The sequence below is a fragment of the Oryctolagus cuniculus genome, chromosome 18 (genome assembly GCF_964237555.1).
Source record: "Oryctolagus cuniculus chromosome 18, mOryCun1.1, whole genome shotgun sequence".
In the NCBI taxonomy this organism is placed as follows: domain Eukaryota; kingdom Metazoa; phylum Chordata; class Mammalia; order Lagomorpha; family Leporidae; genus Oryctolagus; species Oryctolagus cuniculus.
In genome coordinates this window covers 34295407-34318350 of record NC_091449.1, presented here as the reverse complement: position 1 = coordinate 34318350, position 22944 = coordinate 34295407, and the positions used below count along the sequence as shown (strand labels likewise).

The following is a 22944-nucleotide window of genomic DNA, read 5'->3' as shown; positions in this document are numbered from 1 at the left end:
ACTGCATCACAACACTGGCCCATCAAACTGATTTTTCACAAAGGTGTAGTATAAAAGGAATTCAGTGGAAGACAGATATTCTTCTCAACAAATGGTTCTGGGGCAATTAGTTACCCAGAAGTTAAAAAAAATCCATTAAATCCCATTAAAAAATAATTCAAAATGGATCATGAAGTAAAATGTAAAATGTAATACTGAAACTTTTGGGGGAAAAATCAGTAAGTATGCAGGGAAATAAGAACCCTCATACTTTGCTGGTGGGAAGGCAAGATGGTACAGCCACTCTGGAACCCAGTGTGGCAGTTCCACAAAATGACTAGAATTACCGTATAACACAGCAGTTCCACTGTCAGCACATACTCAAGAGAATCATAAACATGTATCCACAGAAAAACTTGCACATGAATTTCACAGCAACATGTTTTATAATAGACTAGAAATAATTCAAATGTCTATCAAGTGATGAATAAATAAAATCTGTACTTAGTCCACTGAATGGATACTGAATGGGATCATAGTCAGCCATAAGACAGACTAGAGTGCTGATTAACACCACAACATGGCCAACCCTTAAAAAGACTATACTTAAGGGGTTGGTGCTGTGGCTCGATGGGCTAACCCTCCACCTATGGTACGAGCATCCTATTTGGATGCCAGTTCATGTCCCAGCTGCTCCTCTTCCAATCCAGCTCTCTGCTAATGGCCTGGGAAAGCAATAGAAGATGGCCCAAGTCCTTGGGCCCCTGCACCCTCATGGGACACTTGGGAGAAGTTCCTGGCTCCTGACTAGCCCAGCTCTAGACGTTGTGGCCATCTAGGGAGTGAAACAGAGGATGGAAGACCTTTCCCTCTGTCTTCTCTGTAACTCTACCCCTCAAAAAAATAATAAACAAACAAAAGACTACACTTAAGTAAAAGAAAGCAGACTCAAAAGGCTGCATATGCTTTTATCTCATTTGTATAAAACCTCCAGAATCAGCAGACCCATAGAGACAGAGAGCACAGTCGTGGTTGCCAAGGCCAGGGGGAGAAGGTAACAGGAATCTATTGAGCAGTGGCTGAAGGGTTCCGTGTAGAACAATGAAAACCGTTCTGGAAGAGGACAGCGGCCAAGGCTGCACATTACAAGTGTGTCAACATCGCTGAATTGTATACTTCAAAGGAGTAAACAAGAGTGTAATGTCATGTAAATAATATTTAAAGTTTTTTAAACTTAAGAGAAAAATCTTCCACATTAGAGCGAGGCACATGTTTTTGGACTCGCCACCAAAGCATGATCCATAAAAGGTAAATTCTCTATAAATTGATGTCACAAGGATGCAAATCTTCTCTGTGAAAGACCCTTTAGGAAGATAAGACCGGTACAGTACGGAGCAGGAGAAAATATTTACAAACCACATGTAAAAGAACTAATATCTAGAAAACAAAACTCAGCAGTGAAAAAACCTGGGCAAATTAGCCTCTGGGCAAATGAGACAAACAGACACTTCACAGAGGAAGATACATAAACAACAGCAAACGCAAGAAAGACATTCAACATCATTAGCCATCAGGGAAACTCAAATTAAAACCACAATGAAATATCAACGACACATCTCTCAGAAGAGCCAAAATTAAAAATAATGGCAGCACCAAATGCTGGTGAGATGTGAAGAAAAGGAACCACTTACATATTGCCAATGGTAATGTAAAATAGTACAGTCATTCTGGAAAACAGTTTAGCCTATAATACAACCAACAATTCCACTCCTGGATATTTACGATAGGAACCGAAGATATATGTTCACTCAAAAACTGTATATAAATGCTAATAAATATATTAATCATAATAGATAAAAACTGGAGACAAATCAGCTGTTCTTCAGTAGGTAAACAGTTAAACATGGATAGACAGTTAAATGTGGAATATTTCTCAGCAATAAGAAAGAGCAAACCATTGATTTGCACAACAAGAATTGTGCTGAGAGAAGAAAGCCAATCTTAAGAGGTTACCCACTGCACATTTACATTTATATAATGTTATTTTTTTTAAGATTTTATTTATTTGAAAGGCAGTGACAGAGAGAAGAGAGGCAGAGAAAGAGAGAGAGAGAGATCTTCCATCCGCTGGTTCCCTCCCCAAATGGCTGCAATAGCCAGGGCTGGGCCAGGCCTAGACCAGGAGCCAAGAACTCCATCTGGGTCTCCCACATGGGTGCAGGGGCCCAAGTACCTGGGCCATCCCTCTGCTGCTTTCCCAAGCACATTATCAGGGAGCCGGATGGGAAGTGGAACAGCCAGGACTCAAAACAGGGCTCTGATAGGGAAAGCTGGGGTATACAGGATGCTGGGTACTTAATCCACTGTACTACAGTGCTGGCTCTAGTGTATCTAACACTCTTGAACTGACAACACTACAGAAATGGAGAACTGATTAGTGGTAGTCAGAGGTTAAGGAGGGGGTGGGAGAAGAGTAAAGTAGTGAGGCAGTAAAGGGGAAACTTAAGGGAGGCTTGTGGTGATGGGAATGTTCTGTATCTTGACCGTGTCAGTGTCAACCTGGCTGCAACACTGTCCCACAGTCTCACACTGGCCAAAGAATAAACAGGATTTCCTTTGCATACAAATCTACAATTGCAAATATCTGCAAATCATGCATCTGATAAAGAGCTTGCATTTGGAATTTAGAAATAATCCTCAAAACTCAATGCAGAGTGGACATTTGGCACAGCAGCTGAGATGCCGCTTGGACCCTACAGCCCATGTCAGGGTACCTGGGTTTGAGTTCCAGCTCTGCTCCCAATTCCAGCTTCCTGCTAACATGCACCCTGGGAGGCAGCAATGACGGCTCAAGTACTTGGGTCCCTGCCACCCTGGGAGTCCCAGCTGAGTTTCAGGATCCTGGCTTTGACCTGGCCCATCCCTAGCTTCTGCACGAATCTGGGGAGTGAACCACTGATGGATCTCTCTCTCTCTCTCTCTTCTCTCTTCTCTCTTCTCTGTTTCTCTTTCAAAAAAATAAAAATATTTTAAAAAAAATCAAATTCTGTGCAACTAAATGACTGCATTAAAGCAAAGAGCATTACACACCCAAACCCCACAAGAAGATGACAGACTGATCTAGAAATGCAGAAATGTATCATTCTGGGGTAGCACTAATTTATATGCTTTATCACAACTTCAAGAACCTGAACATAAAGTCAAATTAGATAGATCAGTGCTTTTAAACATTTGAAAACGAATGAAAAGAGAAAAATTTTTATAAACAGGCTTAAGATTCCTACACTTTTTAGTTAAAGGTATCCATCAGAAGCCAGCAGCAGCAAGCAACTGACTGGGAAGAATTCTTTCCTAATCTTGTCAGCTGTTCAACTGCTCCATACGGAGCCTTTTTTAAATGCTGGCAATATTAATTTTGTTCTACAAATGAAGGTAATTGGACAAGAAAGAGAAACTAGTGCTTCTTTTAGAAACACTATGACTTTTTTTCTCCTCAAGAAAAGGGTGTTAATGATGACATGAAATTTAGATGAAGGCCCATTCAAATAAACTAAATTAATTTTCATTTAAACAACTTTAGTTCTTAAAGTCTATTTGCAAGCTTTATTTTGTTAGCAAATAAGTGTAATTTTTGTGTTATGTTATAAAAGCTGGTATCATTCTTAATTATCTCCTATTCAGGGTTTATGAATATCAGGCTTTAAAAGAAAAAACATAGCATTCTTTTCCTTTCTCGTCACTGCTCAAAGCCAGTGATAATGATAGCTACAGATCTGAAAGATCAAAGTGTGCCTGACAAGTGACTCCTGAAAGGTTCATGTAACTAATTTGTATTATTTTAATTCATAACAATATTTAAATAAAATATAATTGTAAAAGTTTTTAAGATAAATACTATTAAAAAGAATTCCTTGTCAGGTGATACTCAGTTCCATCAGAGGAAAAATAGAAATGGCAGCTTTTTCTCTTGGTTTGTTTTTTAAGTACAGCTGTGGAACCCAAGGAGCTCTATACTTCAAACCAAATCAAGGTGTGGAAGAGCAGACAGAAGGAAATGCAGTTCTACAGTGTGGGTGTGGGGGAAGCACTTCAGATCTTCATTCTACAACAGACTGAGGAAAACAATCAACTAGACATAAGCAACTTCAGGGTGCAAGTCTCTCTTTCTTAAATTATAATACTAGCCTACCGATTTCACTAGTCTCTCAACTTACTCAATATAATAAATTATATTCAGTTTTAAAATGTAAAGTCCAAACTATTACAATTAAGGTAGGTAAAAAACATAGTTACAATCAACCTGAAATAGCACAAATTTGAGCTGAAAAATACCCTCTGGAAATTCAGAAAATAACAATGAAAAAGGAACATGTTTCATTGGGTGAGTCAAGTGACATTACATTTATCCATGTGATTTTGGAGAAATGGTATTAGCCAGAACAGGTCACTCCTGCAGGAACGCATAAATAATGAAAAAAATTTTTCTGAGGGATTCCCCTTGGACATCCAGCAAGTTATCATTATAAAATCATTGCAGCTCCCAACCTCAGCTCTCCCGACACTGTGAACTCTTGAGTGTGGCGCTACCCGGGGTGAGCATGGCATGATGTTTAGCAGCACCTCTGGTCTCCACCCACAAGGAGCCAGCAGTAACCCTAAGGTGGAACAATCAAATCCATCTCAAGACAGAGCCAAACAGCCCCTATGGGCAAAATCATCTCAGGTTGAGAACTACTGGCTTAGACCTAAAATGACCTTCTTAGGAAGGTTTTGCAGTGAGGCAAAAGATAAAAACAAAGCAGAAAAATTTAAGCTACATGGTGAAAATACCATATTTCAAAACAACAATAAACTGTAAAAGTAAAATCTATTCATAAATGCCAGGGAAATCCCTCTTTTTTTCTTGAATAAATGACCCTCTATTCCAAAACACACAACATTTACAAATACAACTGTAAGGATGGAGTAAATTCCAACTGGATCATTTCTCCTTCAGATAATAGCTAAACTTCAACAAAATAGATTTGCAGGCACTGCAGAATACAGAAAAGTAGGCGGATTACAAGGGGACTCAATATTTGGAAGAAGAGACACACAATGACTTAATACAAAATATCTCTTTAAAAAACTAGGAAACTGTGATCCATTCTCAAAAGAAAAAAAACACACAATGGATACCAATTGTTATATGATTCAGATTTTAGAATGAGCAGATAAGGATGTTTATTTATTATTTACTTATTAAGAAATGGAGAGAGAGCTCCCATACAATGGCTCACTTCACAAATGCATGCAACAGCTAAGAGGCACAAGCCAGAAGCCAGGTTTTGCACATGAGTTGTGGGGAGCCACCTGACTGAACCCTCACCACCATCTCACAGAGTCCCTGTTAGCAGGAAGCTAGAGTCAGGAGCCAGAGCTGGGTATCCAACCCTGGCTCTCTGAAGCAGAATGTAGGTATACTAACCTGTGTCTTACCTGCCAGGCCAAACATCAGTCTGGCAGACAAGGATTGTCAAAGCAGAAATCATAACTATGCTCAAGGAGGTAAAGGAAAATACAAGGGTATTTCAAAAAGTTTGTGGGAAACAGAACTGAAAGTTGAGTTTATTGCTATGTATTGTGGCATAGCAAGTTAAGCCTCCACCTATGATGCTGGCATCCCATATGGCCACCGATTTTAGACTCAGTTGCTCCATTTCTGATCCAGCTGCCTACTAATGCACCTGGGAGAGCAGCAGACGATGGCCCAAGTGCTTGGGCCCCTGCACCCACGTGTGAGACCCAGAGGAAGCTCTGGACTCCTAGCTTCAGCCTGGCCTAGCCCCAGCCAATGAGGCCATCTGGGGAGTGAACCAGTGGATGGAAGATCTCTCTCTCTCTCTCTCTCTCTCTCTCTCTCTCTCTCTCTCCTTTCTCTCTATAACTCTGCCTTTAAAATAAATTTTTTAAAAATCCCAAAAACAAAAATAAAAGTAAGCTTATTGTGGCATAAAAAATTTGAAATTCATGCATAGTTTTTTAATAAGACACATTTTTCTGTGAACTTTTTGAAGTCTTATACATTCCTAGTGAAAGAGAGGAAATCTCATTGGACAAGTAAATATTAATTAAACAAACAAACCAAAAACTAGACAGAAAGTCTTAAAACTACATTGAGGGAGTGGGCATTCATTCTAGCAGTTAAGATGCCTGTGTCCCACCCTGAAGTGCATGGATCCATTACCCAACTCTGTCTCCTGCCTCTAGCTTCCTGCTAACACAACACCTTGGGAGGCAGCACTGGTTCCTGACACCTACATAGGAGAGACACAAACTGAGTTCCAGGCTCCCAGCTTTAGCTCCAGCCTAGTGCTGAGACCTTCCATTCGCTGGCCCACTCCCCAAAAAGGCTGCCAGAGCTGGGTCAGGCCAAAAGCCTGAAACTCCACCCAAATCTCCCATGTGGGTGGCAGGGGCCATCATCCACTGCTCTCACAGACCCATTAGCAGGAAAATGGATCAGAAGTGGAGCAGCCAGGCTTGAACCAGCGTTCATGTAGACACAAGTATTGCAAGCTGCAGCTTAACCCACTGTGCCACAACGCTGGCCCCTCAAAAATTTCAAAGGATCAGCATTATATTCTCTGACTGTAATTCAAGTGAAAAAAAAGTATAATTTAAAATAGCAGGCAGCACCGCGGCTCACTAGGCTAATCCTCCACCTTGCAGCACTGGCACACCGGGTTCTAGTCCCGGTCGGGGCGCTGGATTCTGTCCCAGTTGCCCCTCTTCCAGGCCAGCTCTCTGCTGTCGCCAGGGAGTGCAGTGGAGGATGGCCCAAGTACTTGGGCCCTACACCCCATGGGAGACCAGGATAAGAACCTGGCTCCTGCCATCGGATCAGCACAGTGCGCCGGCCGCAGCACGCTGGCCACAGCGGCCATTGGAGGGTGAACCACTGGCAAAGGAAGACCTTTCTCTCTGTTTCTCTCTCTCACTGTCCACTCTGCCTGTCAAAAAAAAAAAAATAATAAAATAAAATAAAATAGTTCCGCCTAGCGGCGCCGTCACACCGGGTTCTAGTCCCGGTCGGGGCACCGGATTCTGTCCCGGTTGCCCCTCTTCCAGGCCAGCTCTCTGCTGTGGCCAGGGAGTGCAGTGGAGGATGGCCCAAGTGCTTGGGCCCTGCACTCCATGGGAGACCAGGAAAAGCACCTGGCTCCTGGCTCCTGCCATCGGATCAGCGCAGTGCGCCGGCCGCAGCACGCCGGCCGCGGCGGCCATTGGAGGGTGAACCAATGGCAAAAGGAAGACCTTTCTCTGTCTCTCTCTCACTGTCCACTCTGCCTGTCAAAAAAAAATAAATAAATAAAATAAATAAATAAATAAATAAAAAAAATAAAATAGTTCATGGGTTAAACTTTTTAAAATCTTGAAGGAAATTAGAAAATGCTTCAAATTTAATAACAAAGTAACTACAAATCAAATCTTATGGAATGCAACTGGTGGATATATCAATAGAATGTACAGCTCTGGATGCTTTACATTCAGAAAAAAAAAGACTAAAAATGAATAAGGTAAGCATCCACGCATCCAAATGTTAGGAGCTGGAGAAATCAGAATGCCCAAAAAGTTCAAAGGAAAAAAACCAAGAAACCAGAAATCACTGAAATACTACACAAAAATATCTAAAAACAATTAGGAAAGCCAAAAGTGGCTCACCGAAAAAATAAAAGTTAGAATCCTCTGGTAAGACTGCTAAAGAAAACATAAAGGGGCCAGAGTGGCACTGCAGGTTAATCCAGCACTTGTGACACCAGCATCCCACATCATAGCACTGGCTGAGGTCCTGGCTGCTCCGCTTATGATCCAGCTCCTGATAAAATAGCATGGGAAAGCCTTCTTCCTCTTCCTCTCTCTGGCTGTTGCTCTTTCAAGTAAATAAATCTTTAAAAAAATGTATTAGTGAAGCTGACATTTCCTCTTTTAAAAAAATGTTGAATGAAAACAGGAACTTGACTGAAGGTACTTCTGAGATCAAAAAACAAGAGGATTTTATGAATAATGTTATGCCAGAGACATTGAAAACTGAGGTAAAATGGATAAATTCATAAAAAAATAAAACTTACAAAAGACACTCAAAAAGAAGACTCTTAAAGGACATTTAATCAGTAGTGAAATATTTCCACTAATGGCAGCATTACTAAATATTCAAGGAACAGGTCATTCTAATATTACATAAACTCTTTCAAAGAAGCAAAATAAAAGAACCTTTGCCCATACACTTTTTAGTATTAAACTAAATAAATGTTTATTTTAACTAAACATTTATATAAACATTAAACATTTTACTAAGAGGAGATTACGTAAATAAAAGGATAGACTACAAGGTTCATGTATTAGAAGTTTAACACCAATTCTCCTCAAAGTGTTCTACAGATTAACTACAATTCCAATCAAAATTCTAATAAAACTCTCTCATAATATTTGAGAAGCTACTAGTTAATGACAAAAAGCCAAGGAACAATAACAGCCAAGACACTCATTAAAAACAAGAGAAATGTACTCTCACAGTTATAAGGACTTCTTAAGCCATGAACACACAGGCCAGTAGAACTTTGCGTAGAGAAAGAACAGCACCCAGAGAGAGAGCCATCTATACTAGGTTGCATGAATTTCAAAAATTCTTTGCTCCAAATTAGTTATCTTTTAATTCTATTTTCCACAAACTTTTTGAAATACATATGTGGAAAGTTGATTTATATCAGCAATCATGGAAGATCAAATTGGTATTTGTAGCTATGTCTTAGAGCCTCCACAGAGGCAAACCTACATAGATTACAGAATTAAATGGAAATGCAAAACCATTAAGCTTTTAGAAGACAACGTATAACAGGAAAATTCCAAACATCAATGAGAGAGGATAAGTGTTACTAATGTGAAAACATATTGGGGCTGGCGCTGTGGCGTAGCGGGTAAAGCTGCCTCCTGCAGTGTCAGTTGGAGTCCTGGCTGCTTCACGTCCAATACAGCTCTCTGAAATGGCCTGGGAAAGTAGTGGAAGATGGCCCAAGTCCTTGGGCCTCTGCACCCGCGTGTAAGACCCAGAGGAAGCTCTTTTCTCCTGGCTTCGAATTGGCTCAGCTCTGGACGTTGTGGCCACTTGGGGAGTGAACCAATGGATGGAAGACCTCTCTCTCTCTCTCTCTCTGCCTCTCCGCCCCTCTGTAATTCTGCCTTTCAAATAAGTAAATAAATCTTAAAAAAAAAAAAAAAGGAAAGAAAGCCCAGAAATACATCAAAATATTCGTGGGAATTTATTATGATGAAAGTGGCACTGAGCACCAGTAGAGAAAAAATGGAGTTTTTATTAAACAATGTTGGGATGACTAGGTAGCTAGCCAGAGGAAAGAAAACAGAAACCAAATTGGATCTGTATTTCACATCACACACCACATAAAATACAAATTAATCAAAGACATTCATGCAGGGGCTGGCGCTGTTGGCGCATCGGGTTAAAGCCCTGGCCTGAAACGCTGGCATCCCATATGGGCACTGGTTCGAATCCCAACTGCTCCACTTCCTATCCAGCTCTCTGCTATGGTCTTGGAAAGCAGTAGAGGATGGCCCAGGCCCTTGGGCCCCTGCACCCGGAAGAGGCTCCTGGCTTCAAATCAGTGCAGCTCCGGCTGTTGCGGCCATCTGGGGAGTGAGTCAATGGATGGAAGACCTCTCTCTCTGTCTCTACCTCTCTCTCTGTATTTATTTCAAATAAATAAAATAAATCTTAAAAAAAAAAGACATTCATGTAAAAACTAAGAGCAGTAGAAGGAAACACGGGAAACTTCTTTATAACCTTGGAGTGACTCAAAATCCAGAAACCATTAAAAACCAAATAGCAAATTCAATTGAAAAATTTTAAACCACATGGCAAGAAACAACAAAGCAAAGTCAAAAGATACTGCACTAAGTGAAATCCACCAGCTATGACAGAAAAATATTGCATGACTCCATGCAAATGAGGCAAACACTCAGAGGTAGAAGGTAAAGGATAGATGTTACGGGGCAGGGCCAGCGCTGTGGCATAAGGTGTAAAGCTGCCACCTATAGTGCCATCATCCCATATCAGCGCCGGTTCGAGTCCTGGCTGCTCCACTTCCAATCCAGCTCTCTGCTATGGCCTGGGAAAGTAGTATAAGATGATCCAGGTCCTTGGGCTCCTGCACCCATGTGGGAGACCCAGAAGAAACTCCTAGCTCCTGGCTTCGGATTGGCACAGCTCTGGCCATTGTGGCCATCTGGGGAGTGAACCAGTGGATGGAAGACCTCTCTCTCTCTCTGTCTCTGCCTCTCCTTCTCTCTCTGTGTAACTCTGCCTTTCAAATAAATAAATAAATCTTTAAAAAAGAAGAAGTTACAGGGGCGTGGGCAGGGAAGAAATGGGAGTTATTTCATGCTAAGTATAGAGATTCTGTTTGCCATGATGAAAAATGTCTGGAGGTCGGCGCCGCGGCTCACTAGGCTAATCCTCCGCCTGCGGCGCCAGTACTCCGGGTTCTAGTGCTGGTTGGGGCGCTGGTTCTGTCCCGGTTGCTCCTCTTCCAGGCCAGCTTTCTGCTGTGGCCCGGGAGTGCAGTGGAGGATGGCCCAAGTCCTGGGCCCTGCACCCGCATGGGAGACCAGGAGGAAGCACGTGGCTCCTGGCTTTGGATCGGCGCAGCGCGCCAGCCGTAGTGGCCATTTGGGGGGTGAACCAACGGAAGGAAGACCTTTCTCTCTGTCTGTCTCTCTCTCTCATTGTCTAACTCTGCCTGTCAAAAAAAAAAAAAGAAAGAAAGAAAAATGGGAATATGAAGTGGTGATGGTGGCACGACATGTAAAGGTACTTACCACCACTGAATTCTACACTTAGAAATGGTTAAAATGATAAATGTTGTTATGTATAGTTTGCCACAGTAAAAATACAAATGAGAGTAACCAGATAAACAATAAAAGGCAAATGACAAGCAGGGTCAGAGGAGTGAGAAACACCTGTACCTTGTGTCAAAAGAGGTGTGCCTCCCAACACAGAAGGAAAAAACTGGGGAGAAAAAAAGATCAGTAATCCAATCTACACACTGACAAGATATGAACGAACACTTCACAGAAAGAGTAATAAAAATTACCCTTAATCACATGAAAAGATGTTCAACATCCCTCATCAGAGAAATGGAAATAATGAAATACATTTTTCACCTACACAATAGGACAAAAAAACAGCTAACCACTTACTCTCATGGTAAAGCTTGTTGTATTCTGCTGATAACAATATAAATTGCTATATCCAGTAGTGAAGGCAATTAGCAATGTCTAGAACAATATAAATGCCTGTACCCTTGCATCAAACAACCTCACTTCTAGGAATTTATCTTACAGATATGCTAGCAGTATGGGATATATTTATATATAAGGTTACTTAAGCATTGTTTGGAACAGCAAAAGGCTAGAAATAACCAAAATATCCAGCAACAGGAAATTGGTTAAATAAGTTATGAAATGTTTTAAAATGCAATGGAAAATTATACACTGTAAGAACAAAAAAGAACTGGATTTTCAAAGAACAGCAATATGCAAAGTTAAGAGACTAAAACAAGAGTCAGGATAGTGTACATAGCATGCTTTTATTTTAAAAGGGGGAATAAGAACACATATTTATATCACATTTATATGTATTTGTGAAAAAATATAAAAAACTAATACAAGTAGTTACCAGTGGGAAGCAAGGGGTGGGTTAAGTGGGCAATCAGGGTGGAGGAGATAAAAACAGAAGTAAGATATTTTAACTGTAATTTTAAAATTTTTTATTTGAGCTTTCAGAATATATTTCTTACAAAAATCATTTTAGTATCTTGATAGGAATTTCTAACTCAAGGGTTTATCCATCAGTCAAAATTCAAAAGATACAGTGTGCATCATTACATGTATAACTTTGATCTCTAGCGAAAACAAACCCTAAACGCATATCCCTATATATGCTGATGTGTTTGGAGGAAGTGTTCTGATGTCTGTAGCTTACTTTGAAAAACATTAAAAAAAAGGAGATGGCTTAGTGCACGGATGGAGATGGAAAGATACAGGATGGTAATTGTAAAGTGCAGATGGTAGGTATAGGGATGCTCAGTATAAAATTCTTTCAACTTCTCTGTATGTTCGAAATTTCATAATAAAATGTTTTGAAATATTGTATTAAAATTTTAAAAATAGAGAATTTATGAATCAAATAAACAACTAGCAGAAAAACAGGCAAAAGACACAAACAGGTGTTAAATGGAAGAAGACACAAATGTTCCATAAACACAGGGAAAGCTGCTCAAAGCTACTTGTGTCAGAGAACTGCAAATGAAAACCACCTTGAGAAACCATTCCTCAGCTGTCATACTGGCACAAACGTGAATCAGTGTTGAAGCAGATATTGCAAGATCCCAAAACCCATACACCCACTTCTACTGGAAAGGGTCACTAAACCACGGAACTGTCACACAGTGCAATATACTATGCAGCACTGACTGAATGAACTATCCCACAATCAAGAATGTCAACAAAACACATTGAGCAAATGTAATGCAGTTGAAGTAAATATTGCAAGTAATTAAAGAACAGTATGGTTCTCTCTATATTAAGTTCAGAAACAATATATGGTTTAGGCACAAAGATACCATAAAACTATAAGGAAATTACCAAGAAAAAAATCAAAACAGTGGTTACCCCTGTGGGGAGACGGCAGTTACAATGGAGGACGGGTTACCATGCAGTTTCTAAGGTACTCAACAATGTTCTGTTTCTTAACCTGGACGGTAAGTTACATGAGTATTCATCACTATTTTTCATCTAAGTTTTTACACATATATTCTAGAATAAAAACAGCTTCTTAAATATAAAAAATGTCAGCACTGTTACCCTTTCCTAAGGATTAAAGAAACATTCTTATAATATTAAGTAAACATTCAAGAGAAAAAATCAACAGAGCTCAATGTTTAACATGTTTGAAACCCAAATCCTGATTTCCAAGCCCTTGTCCAGGCTCACATGCTCGCTTGCTCTTCCTGGTGACCTCCCTCCACAGGAAACAGCTTCTGCTGCCTCCCACTTGCTCGGTTCAAACCTAGGAGTCATCTTCTCCATTCTTCCCTCTCTTTCACTCAAACCCCACATCCAAACTATTTACAAATCCTGTCAGCTCTCTTTAAATTATAACCAAAATCCATTAACTTCCCATCAACTTCACTGTACCACCCCAATCCCAATCCCAGATATTAGCAACTTTCATATGAATCATTGCAACAGTCTCCATCCTGGTCATCCTACTCTGAACTCTATATAAATATTTTATTTAATTTTAAAAGCAAAGTGACAGAGACGGAGAGACAGATAGAGAGATCTTCCAACCACTGGTTCACTTTCCAAATGCCTTCAACAGCCAGGGATAGGCCAGGCTGAAGCTAGGATCCAGGAACCCCATCCAGGTCTCCCACTTGAGCAACAGGAAAACTAAATACTTGAGCCATCATCTGCTGCCTCTCAGGCATATTAGTAGAAAGCTGGATTGGAAACGTGGAGTAGATGACATTCGAATCAGGTACTCTAATATGGATGCAGATGTCCTGAGCAGCAGCTTAACCTGCCATACCACGAGGTCCACATATAACCTCTTAACAAGCAGCCAGAATTACCATTTTTAAAAGGTAAAATCAGGCAAGTATTCCTTTGCTTAAAACCCACCTAGAGCTCCCCAGCTCCCTCGGAGTAAAAGCCAAGAATCCACACAACAGCCCCCTTGGCTCTCTGCTCCAGCACCCACTCCTCTCGTCACTCCCTTGCCCTCAAGTCAATCTGCTGCAACCACAAGGAGCTCTTGCTGGTGCTCCAACTAGCCCAGGCTGAAGCCTTGGGACCTGCCTTGGAATCCAAGGGCTCATTCTCAAATTTTTTGCACGTCAAGAGCTCAAATATCTCCTTATTAGAGAAGCTTATCAGGACTACCCCGTATGAAACAGAAAAATCCTACCCACCAAGCCAGCACTTCCAAGCTTCCCCTTGCTTTGTTTACCATTCTCCACCACAGCACAATCCAACTTTACTTATGGTTTATCTTCGAAGGCTCTCCATGAGGAGAATGTTGATCTGTTTTGCTTCCTACTATCTCCCCAACATCTAAGTAAGGGCTGAATAATATCTGAATCAAAGCTTTTATAAAACTGCCTTTAAAACAGCCATCATTTATTAAAATGTCAGTATTTCCATTTACATATCCATAAATTGTGTTATCTCCAAAAACAGGCATGAAAAAGTAAATTAAATATCACTAAATAAAATATCAAGCACATGTATGTTTTCCCTAATGTAAGCAATTTATTTCCAAAGGGAAGCAAAGAAATAACCAGAAGTTTAAAGATGGAGTTGAAGGTGGATTTGAAAATGGTTTGGGATGCAATTAGGTTGCCTTGACCTACAAAAAAAAAAAAGAAAGAAAGAAAAGAAAGAACCAGAACCTAATTTGTAAGAAATTAAAAGCTGATTTTAAAGAAATCAAAAAGAGTAAAGTATATCAGACTTTCACAAAACAAAACTGAAATAACACTATGATCTGAATCCCATAACTCCAACTAAATTCATGGACTCTTGCTATAAAACTAAGAGCTAAAATTGAAAGCATTTGCTAACTTCAAAAAGCAACAACATGGAAACAGGAAGAGCACACAGTGCAGGCTACAAGGAACTTTAGGGATCATCTATTGTTAGCCCCTTCATTTTACCAAAAAAAAAGAAAGAAACTGAGAACCTGAAATGAGCTATGGGGAACTCAAAAGTGTTCTGTGTCAAGATTAGCAATAATGGAAAAACACTCGAAAGCAAAAAACAAAACAATCCTGTTATCCTGTTTGCCTGTTCTGTTGTGATCCTTGCTATAGTAAAATCCAGCTTTTATAGAACTAGAGACAAAATACATCTCCATAGAAACAATTTCCCAAGAACAAATGTAAAACTGCAAAGTAGACTTTCCATGCAGGCCTCACATCCTAAGTATGCACACAGGATATGGGCAGAGAGGGACTGGAGGGAGCTCTGCTCTGAAATCACACAGGTCTGGATTTGAATTCTGGCTCTACCACTTACTCTAATCTTCATCCTATTTGCATCCCAGGTTTCTATGGGTAAAATGGGAATCATTAAGACCTACCTTGTAAGTCTGTCAAGAATGTAGAAAGGTCCCAGTCATTTAAATCAGAGCTTGGTTCATTCCTGGCTACAGTCTACCTGCAGACCTTCTGAATTTTTACTCAGAGTTGCATAATGCTCGGTAGGAAATCAGCAGGTCTGCCTTGGCGAGCTTCACTGCACTAGTCTTCTACTAGCAGCCAGGGGATGGCACTGCTGACGATGCTATCAACAGTTATTTGTCAATCTCCAGACAACAGTCATTAGGTACTATTTGTTTGATATAAAATAAAGGCTGCTTAAGACTTTTTAAGTTCTAAAGAAGAGTGATCAGTTTTTGACTATACCATGAAGCCTGGTCAATTATACCACCTAAAAATTAATGGATCTCCTTGATCACCCAGCAATAATCTCCATGATAGATTAACCAATTTCTGCTCAAAGGCTTCCGTGTTAAACCAAGATCTTACTCAAACAGGTAGCAGTTTATTGCATTTTCTGATCCTTCTAATTATCAAAAAAGGCTTCTCCCCCATAAAATGAGTAAGTGGTAAAAAAAAAAAAAAAAAAAAAAAAAAGAATGATAATGTATAAAGCCCACTTCACATTCATTCACTTCTGGAAAGAAAAAGGAAGGATATTCTATCTAGTAATTCCATAATATAAAAGTACAGTTTCAGAAATTTATCTTGAAGCTTATGTTTACATCCTTGAAACAAAATATGCGTTAGATGCTCTGACTTACAAATACACAAAACGTACCTGGGATGATATCATTGATGTGCAAGAGAATTGTACTTTCCACACTCGCAAAACTACAAAGCTGGACTCCATCAAATCTTCCATCCCAGTTGCCAATAGGGTTATCCTAGAAATTGAATGGTAAAACAAGTTTAAAAGCCTCCTCAGTATTTGTACCCCATGTTTACTGCAGCTCAATTCAATTCACAATAGCTAAAATACAGAATCAACCCAGATGTCCATCAACTGGTAACCAGGTAAGGAAAATGTGTGTATATACACTATGGGATACTACTCAGCCATAAAAAAGAATGAAATCCTCTCTTGTGCAACAAAATGAATTGCCACCGGAAACGATCATGCTTAGTGAAATAGCCAGTCTCAAAAAGACAAATATCATATGTTTTCTCTAATGTGTAGCAGTTAATACAAATACAAAAAAAGTATAGGAACGAAATGGTCACTTTGGGATATGACTGTTGTTCTTAGCCCTTGTTGGTACTCCTGTGAGACTGTGGTCTTATTTTTTACTTGTTGAATAATATGATTAGTGGCAAATTAAGCCTGTGAATATAGAGTAAAGTTATGTCTGCAAAAACTGATGAAGAGAGGGGAGAGGGATGGATGTTGTAGGGGGAGCAGGGGAGGGAGGGAAGTTTGGCAACTTCTTCTAACTGTACCTTCTAGAATATATAAAATCTGTTCTCTTTATATTAATAATTTTTTTAAAAAACCTCCTCAATAAAAACAGAAATATGAAAGTCTGTATTCTCCATAAAAGAGTCCTCTAAAATATTTTACACTTGTAATTGTTAACTATTTTGCCCAAATGAAAGAATATATTAGAAACAAATGTAGTAGGAATAAGGCTTTTTTGCTTGCTTGCTTGTTCATTTGTTTTGTTTTTGCTTTTTTACTTTTTTTGGGGGGGGAATCAAGGATATTTAAGTTAATCATAAACCCATAGATTAACAAAGAATCAGATTTTTTTATTCTAAGGAGCAGCACTCATCTGAGGTTTACAAAGACATTGTTTTGCAGGAAGCTTTATTAATAATATATCATTTCACCCAGAAACTTGTCCTTAATTAGCCCTAGCTTGCCCCAACCACTCTTATACTTTCTGAACACTTCGTCAATCTGAACTTCTATATGTCTTTCTGTACACAGAAAGTCTTTTTTTTTTTGACAGGCAGAGTTAGGCAGTGAGAGAGGCAGAGAGAAAGGTCTTCCTTCCATTGGTTCACCCCCCAAATGGCCGCTGCAGCCAGCGCACGGCGCTGATCCAAAGCCAGGAGCCAGGTGCTTCTCCTGGTCTCCCATGCGGGTGCAGGGCCCAAGGACTTGGGCCATCCTCCACTGCACTCCCAAGCCACAGCAGAGAGCTGGACTGGAAGAGGGGCAACAAGGACAGAACCGGCGCCCCGACCAGAACTAGAACCTGGAGTACCGGCGCTGCAGGCGGAGGATTAGCCTAGTGAGCCGCGTTGCCGGCCCAGAAAGTCACTTTTAATTGCTCTTTTGTCACTTTAAGAGCAAGTAAGAACTTCTTCATCAAAACGGACTTTTAGATTTAATTACGTTATGTTCCAATGTAGTCCCAGCCAGTAAGTGCTGTTCTGGAGTCAGACAAGCGCCCTGAGCCCCAAGGTGCTGCGTGGCTACAGTGTTCCTGGGGACAGGAGCAGATGGAGAAAACTGCGCTTGAGACCCTTCCTCTTCAGGAGTGGAAGAGGAGCATTTAGAATGAGTGACTGCACAGGCAACCGGGGAGGGACAGGGACAGGGCGAGACGCTGCCAGGGCGACCTCCCTGCAGCTTGCCCTGGGTAAGCAGCATGATCCCTAGACCCCTATCTAAGGAGGGAAAGGCATAAACAGCTATCGCCAAGTTTGGGGTCTGACCACACGACCTGCAGCAAGGGGAGGCAGCAGATGATGGCTCGAGTGTGGGGCATCTGGATGGAGCTCCCGGCTCCTGGCTTCAGCCTGGCCCCACTCCTAGCTGTTGTGGGCATTTCGGGAGTCTGCCTGCAATGGAAGACCTCTCTCTCCCTCTCTCATTGTCACTCTGCCTTTCTAATAGATAAAAATAAACACACACTTGAAAAGAACAAGAAAGTATTCACAGAAGAGCAATTAGCAGGGTGGGGAGAGTGAACAGTTATTTCATAGGTCAAGCTTCAATTTGGGATGATGAAAAGTTCTGCAGGCAGCTAGCACTGGTGGGACAACTATGAGAATGTACTTAGTTGCTCCTAGACTTAAAAACAGCTAAAATGGTAAATTTTATATCACATAAATGTTAGCAAAATTAAAAAAAAAACTTTTAATGAAAGATACCCTTTGAGAATACTCAAATTGTCTATTCCTCAAAAACAATGTGGTTTTCCTCTACTCACATATTTTCTGTAAATGACTTTCACATTATTCATTAAAATCAAATCAGCCACTAAAATTTTATAAAATATTACAAAAAGAGAAACATGGATTACAAAAAAATTCCAAAATAAAACATCACCTAATATATTCAGGTTTTGTCATTGTCTACTGGTCAACTACACTGAGACAAACTTAAAGACTGAGAACATTATTCCAATTTCTTCAAGCTAGAAGCAAAAGACTAAATGCAATTCTATATCAAGCCTCCTGTCTCATTTCAATGTTCTTTTACCAAAGATAAATTAGAACATGTTCTTTAAAGTACTCCAAGTTAGTCCATTTTAAATATTCAAAGTGTTCAGTTTGTACCTAAATTGGTCATAAACTAATACATATATTCACAAAGATAATATAATCCAAAAGTTTCTTACCATGTCCACACCAACAAAATATCCTAAGCTTTCTTTTCCTGGCAAGACATCACAGAATATAACCGTTCCAGATTCTATAGTTTCTCCAACCTTCAAAGAAACTCTGGAGTTTATTTCCAAAGGGGGAAGTTCAACCTGCATGTTGTCCACTGGACCTGCATAATCACTTTCCAGTCCATTGTCATCATCTTCTATGATTTCTAGCTTGTCCAAGGCAACGAACACCCCACAATCTTCATCACACTGAAATAGCTGTTTCCCTTGATATAAACCATCAGTGAAACCTTGGCCACGACCTTCTTCCTAGTTTTCAAAAGAGACACAGGGGAAAAAAATAACAGATACACAGATACAGAAAGATGATCCACAGGAAAAAGGGCCCATTCTGGGAATTTCTGGGAATTTCAGGGAAATCAACCTGAAAAAAAAACTGTTAAATAATTAGTAATTATTAACAGTTGCTTTAGGATTTTTTTAAAGGAAGAAGTTCTACCAGATGCTGAAATAAAATTATTTGATAGTTTAAAATCATAATTCTATTGTGAGAGAGCTGGACTCTATTCTACATGTATTTCAAAGATTACTTTTATTCTAAATTTTATTTTAACATAACAGTCATGTTGGCTCCATTTCTTGAGCACTTACTCTGCCAGCCACTGCGCTAAATCCCATATCAATGTATGGCAAAGACATCACACATCGAGTACTGCTACCGTTCTACAGATGAGGAAGCAGACTTAGAGATGTTAAGTAGGTTGGTTAAGTAACCTGGCAACCCACCTCGTAAATGACATAACTAGGATTCAAATCCCCAACTGTCTTACAATTACTTCTTTAAAAATTAAATCAGGAAGCAAACAAGGCATGAAATTCTATTTGCAAGAATGTCAAAATGTAATTGACTTAAGTTCTCAAGAATTAATACTAAGTTTGGAAATAAATTACAGAGTTCTTGAATCTCTTTCCAGTAGAAATGAGTTCTAAGATGATTTTCACATATATTAGCAGGGACAGCTATAAGCAAGTTTAAATCACTGTAACTTCTTTCTTTAAATCTTGTATCTAAGTTGTCTTTCCTTAATCTCACACAAGAACAACTGAGGAATGTATACATAATAATGTCACAGGACAATAACAATTTTTGAAGTGATTACAACTGATAAAGTTCTTTTTTAAAACAGTGTCAAAATTTCAATGAAAGTTGCAATAACTGTGACCTATCTGTATGTATATATTCCCACTGCAGTAGGCAGCTTTTTAAAATTGTAAGCATCACCTTTATATCATCTCAATTCATAAATAAGAAGCAAATCCTGGAGTAGGCATTCGGCACAGTGGGGTTAAGTTGCCACTTGGAGTGCCCACATCCCATATCAGAGGGCCTGGTTCAAGTCCTGGCTACTGTGTTTCCAATCCAGCCTCCTGCTAATGTGCACCCTGGGAGACAACATATTATGGTTGAGGTGCTTGGGCCTCTGCTACCCATATGAGAGACCCAGATGGAGTTCCAGGCTCCAGTTTTGGCCTGGCACAGCCCCAGCCATTGTGATCATTTGGGAGATATGTCTGTCTGTCTGTCTCTCTCTCTCTCTCCCTTTCAAATAAAGTGAAAATAAATGATTTTTAAAGTAAATCCTAATGATTACAGCACCATCCTATAAACCATACTTTGTTTTCAAAGGGAAAATACATATGAATATATACAAATACACAGAGACACACAGATGCACACACCCCTCCCTCCAGTCTACTGAAACGGTGCCTCAAACTTACCAGCAATTCGACTCCAAAGAAGATGCCGGACACCGTCCTCTCTGCCAGCAAGGGGCCCCTGAAGCGCACCACCCCAGGGAACTTCTCCTCCCCAGACCGCAGCTGCACCTTCACGGGGCAGCCCACAGTGATCTGGAGGCCTTTACTTAGTCTGCTCCTGTTTTTAAACAGGCTGAACCTCTCCTCGCAGTTGGTGATCGCCAGGAGTAACTCTGTGAATTTCTCATTTATTTCTACAACATCCTTCTCGTCCACAAAGAGAACGGCATGAGGTTGCTCTAGAATTTTTAATCCAATCTGATTTTTTTTGCCTTTGGCCGAAGGCATCCTCGCGTGTCCCACGGACCGGTCTTGGATGTACTGTCCTATACTCCCCTTCGGTACCTTCAGGAGCTTCTGCGTTTGCTTGTCTGTAACACTGCATTCTTGAAGAAGCAAATAAAAAATCCGTTCTTCCCAGTAGGGTGAAGTGACTTTTTCTTGGCTCCATAAGCCTGAACTCATTGTGACGTTCACTTCAAAACATTAACTCAAAAAAAAATGGAACTACTTGTAAGTTTGTTGTAAAACCACAGAAGATGAATTCACAGGCAGTCCCAAAGCATGTTTTGAGCAATTTGGTGTCCATTCTGTAAGAAGACAGCAATCAAAAACGCCTGGCGAAGAAGCAAAAGGAAACTTTACACTCGTTCTACATGACCTAAAATTGAGCTTAAAGACTTTCTAAAATCTCATCTGACTAGTAAACATGAACTTACAAGAAATATTTCCAGAAGCACATACAAAGGGCTAAAAGCCATCAAGTGCTCGCATCTACTGTAACTCTGCAGATTTAAGGAAATCCAATAGAATATTCTCAAAGACAATAATGTTTGTTTTTAAGGCACTGAAATTTATAATTAGATTCCAGCAAAAATTTTCAGGATGACCTTTAAAGATACACATATTCTGACATTTTTTAAACTTTAAAAAGGAGCAATTTTTATGGATTTTGTCTAATTTAATGGGCAGGCTGTTATTCTTGAGCACAATACACATAAATCTTATAAATCAAAGTGGCTATCATTTCAGAACAGTTTAAGTAAAAAGTTATCCATTATAGTGTTGAACATCTATCAATAAAAATATAAAATTACATTCAGAAACTGTAATCACAATTCATTTATCTGTATGCCATATTTTGATAAGGGAACATTTTATCACTGACTCAATTTCATTTCCTTAATCTTGTACATTTTGTCTTAGGTAAATGTTAATCACATTCATCATACCAACATTTGATGTCTCACAATCACAAATATCAGATATTATAATCTGATTATGTTTAAAAAAAAAAAAACAGTTTGGAGGGGGGGCAGGCATGTGTTGTGGCCATTAAGACTCTGCTGAAGTCATCTGCAACCCGTATCAGAGCCCGGTTGGAGTCCTAGCACCACTCCCCATTCCGGCTTTGTGCTAATGGGCACCCAAGTCCTATTGAGCGGGCTCCCTGCCACCCACATGGAATATCTGAATGGAGTTCCAGGCTCCCAGCTTCTGCCTGCCCAGCCCTAGCTACTGAGTGAACCAGAGGATGGGAAATTTCTTTCAAATAAATAAAATAAATTTTAAATAACTTTTTAATTTTAATTAACATTTTATAACATTCAAACTTGGACTGTGTAATAAGGACATATAACTGCAATACTGTGATACTGAATTGCAAACATTTATTTTATTTAAAATAAAAGTGTTTTAATGTCACAAGATGACTTATTTCCTTTTCAGCTTCAAATTTTCATTTAAAATCTTTACAAAAATAATAATCTTTCACAATTAAGCAACTCATTAATTCAAATTGAGACTTCCTTATTTTAATTATTCTTCTGAAAATAATAGTTTCTATGCATTCTCTGTCATGAGGGTGTGGCTTTTTAGTTTCCAAACACAGCACTGATTTCCTCCTTCGTCCGGCCAGAGGCATCCATTTCCACTACTTTGAGTAACGGCAGCAACGGATAGCACTAGCATATGCATCTGGTCTAGTCTTGCAATTAAAAAACAAACACCCCTAAAACTAAGGAGACCAAATTTTAAGTTTTATAATTTAACGATGAAACAAAAAAAAATTGTTAGCTAGTAAGTTTTTGCCCCCATAGTAGAAGGCTGTCCCTGTACAAGTCAGAAGGGGACATGCCCGAGATGCGCTGGGCTTGGCACCCCTTCTGCCCAACTGGGTCGGCGCACCAGGGCAACGTTTAACGAGAACAGAGGCAAGGGCAGCAAGAAGTGCTTTTTCTTTCTCCTCTTTTTGTGATGCGGTTGTCTGAATGCCACTTGAGGGCACTGTCTACTTCAGCAGGATGGGATCAACTTCTCTCTGCCTCTTACATAAGACACCTGTGGAAACCTCCATCCTGGCAGCGTGTAACTGACCCCTCGCAGGTGCTGCCCAGCAGCTGCCCAATCCCTTCACCAGGCTC

General features: G+C 39.9%; 1 protein-coding gene across 17 annotated transcripts in view; it reads right to left on the bottom strand.

Annotated features, from left to right (window-relative positions):
* The window catches only part of CYLD (CYLD lysine 63 deubiquitinase), a 63678-nt gene that overhangs the window by 35733 nt on the left and 5001 nt on the right, over positions 1-22944 (bottom strand). For all 17 annotated transcript variants that reach the window (XM_051846747.2, XM_070063178.1, XM_051846744.2 and 14 more), the window contains 3 exons: positions 20483-21138; positions 18710-19012; positions 15919-16024 (listed from right to left, as the gene is read on the bottom strand). In XM_051846747.2, coding sequence (XP_051702707.1) covers positions 15919-16024; positions 18710-19012; positions 20483-20986 — 913 coding nt within the window. In that variant the 5' untranslated portion in view covers positions 20987-21138. The remainder of the gene's footprint in view (positions 1-15918; positions 16025-18709; positions 19013-20482; positions 21139-22944) is intronic.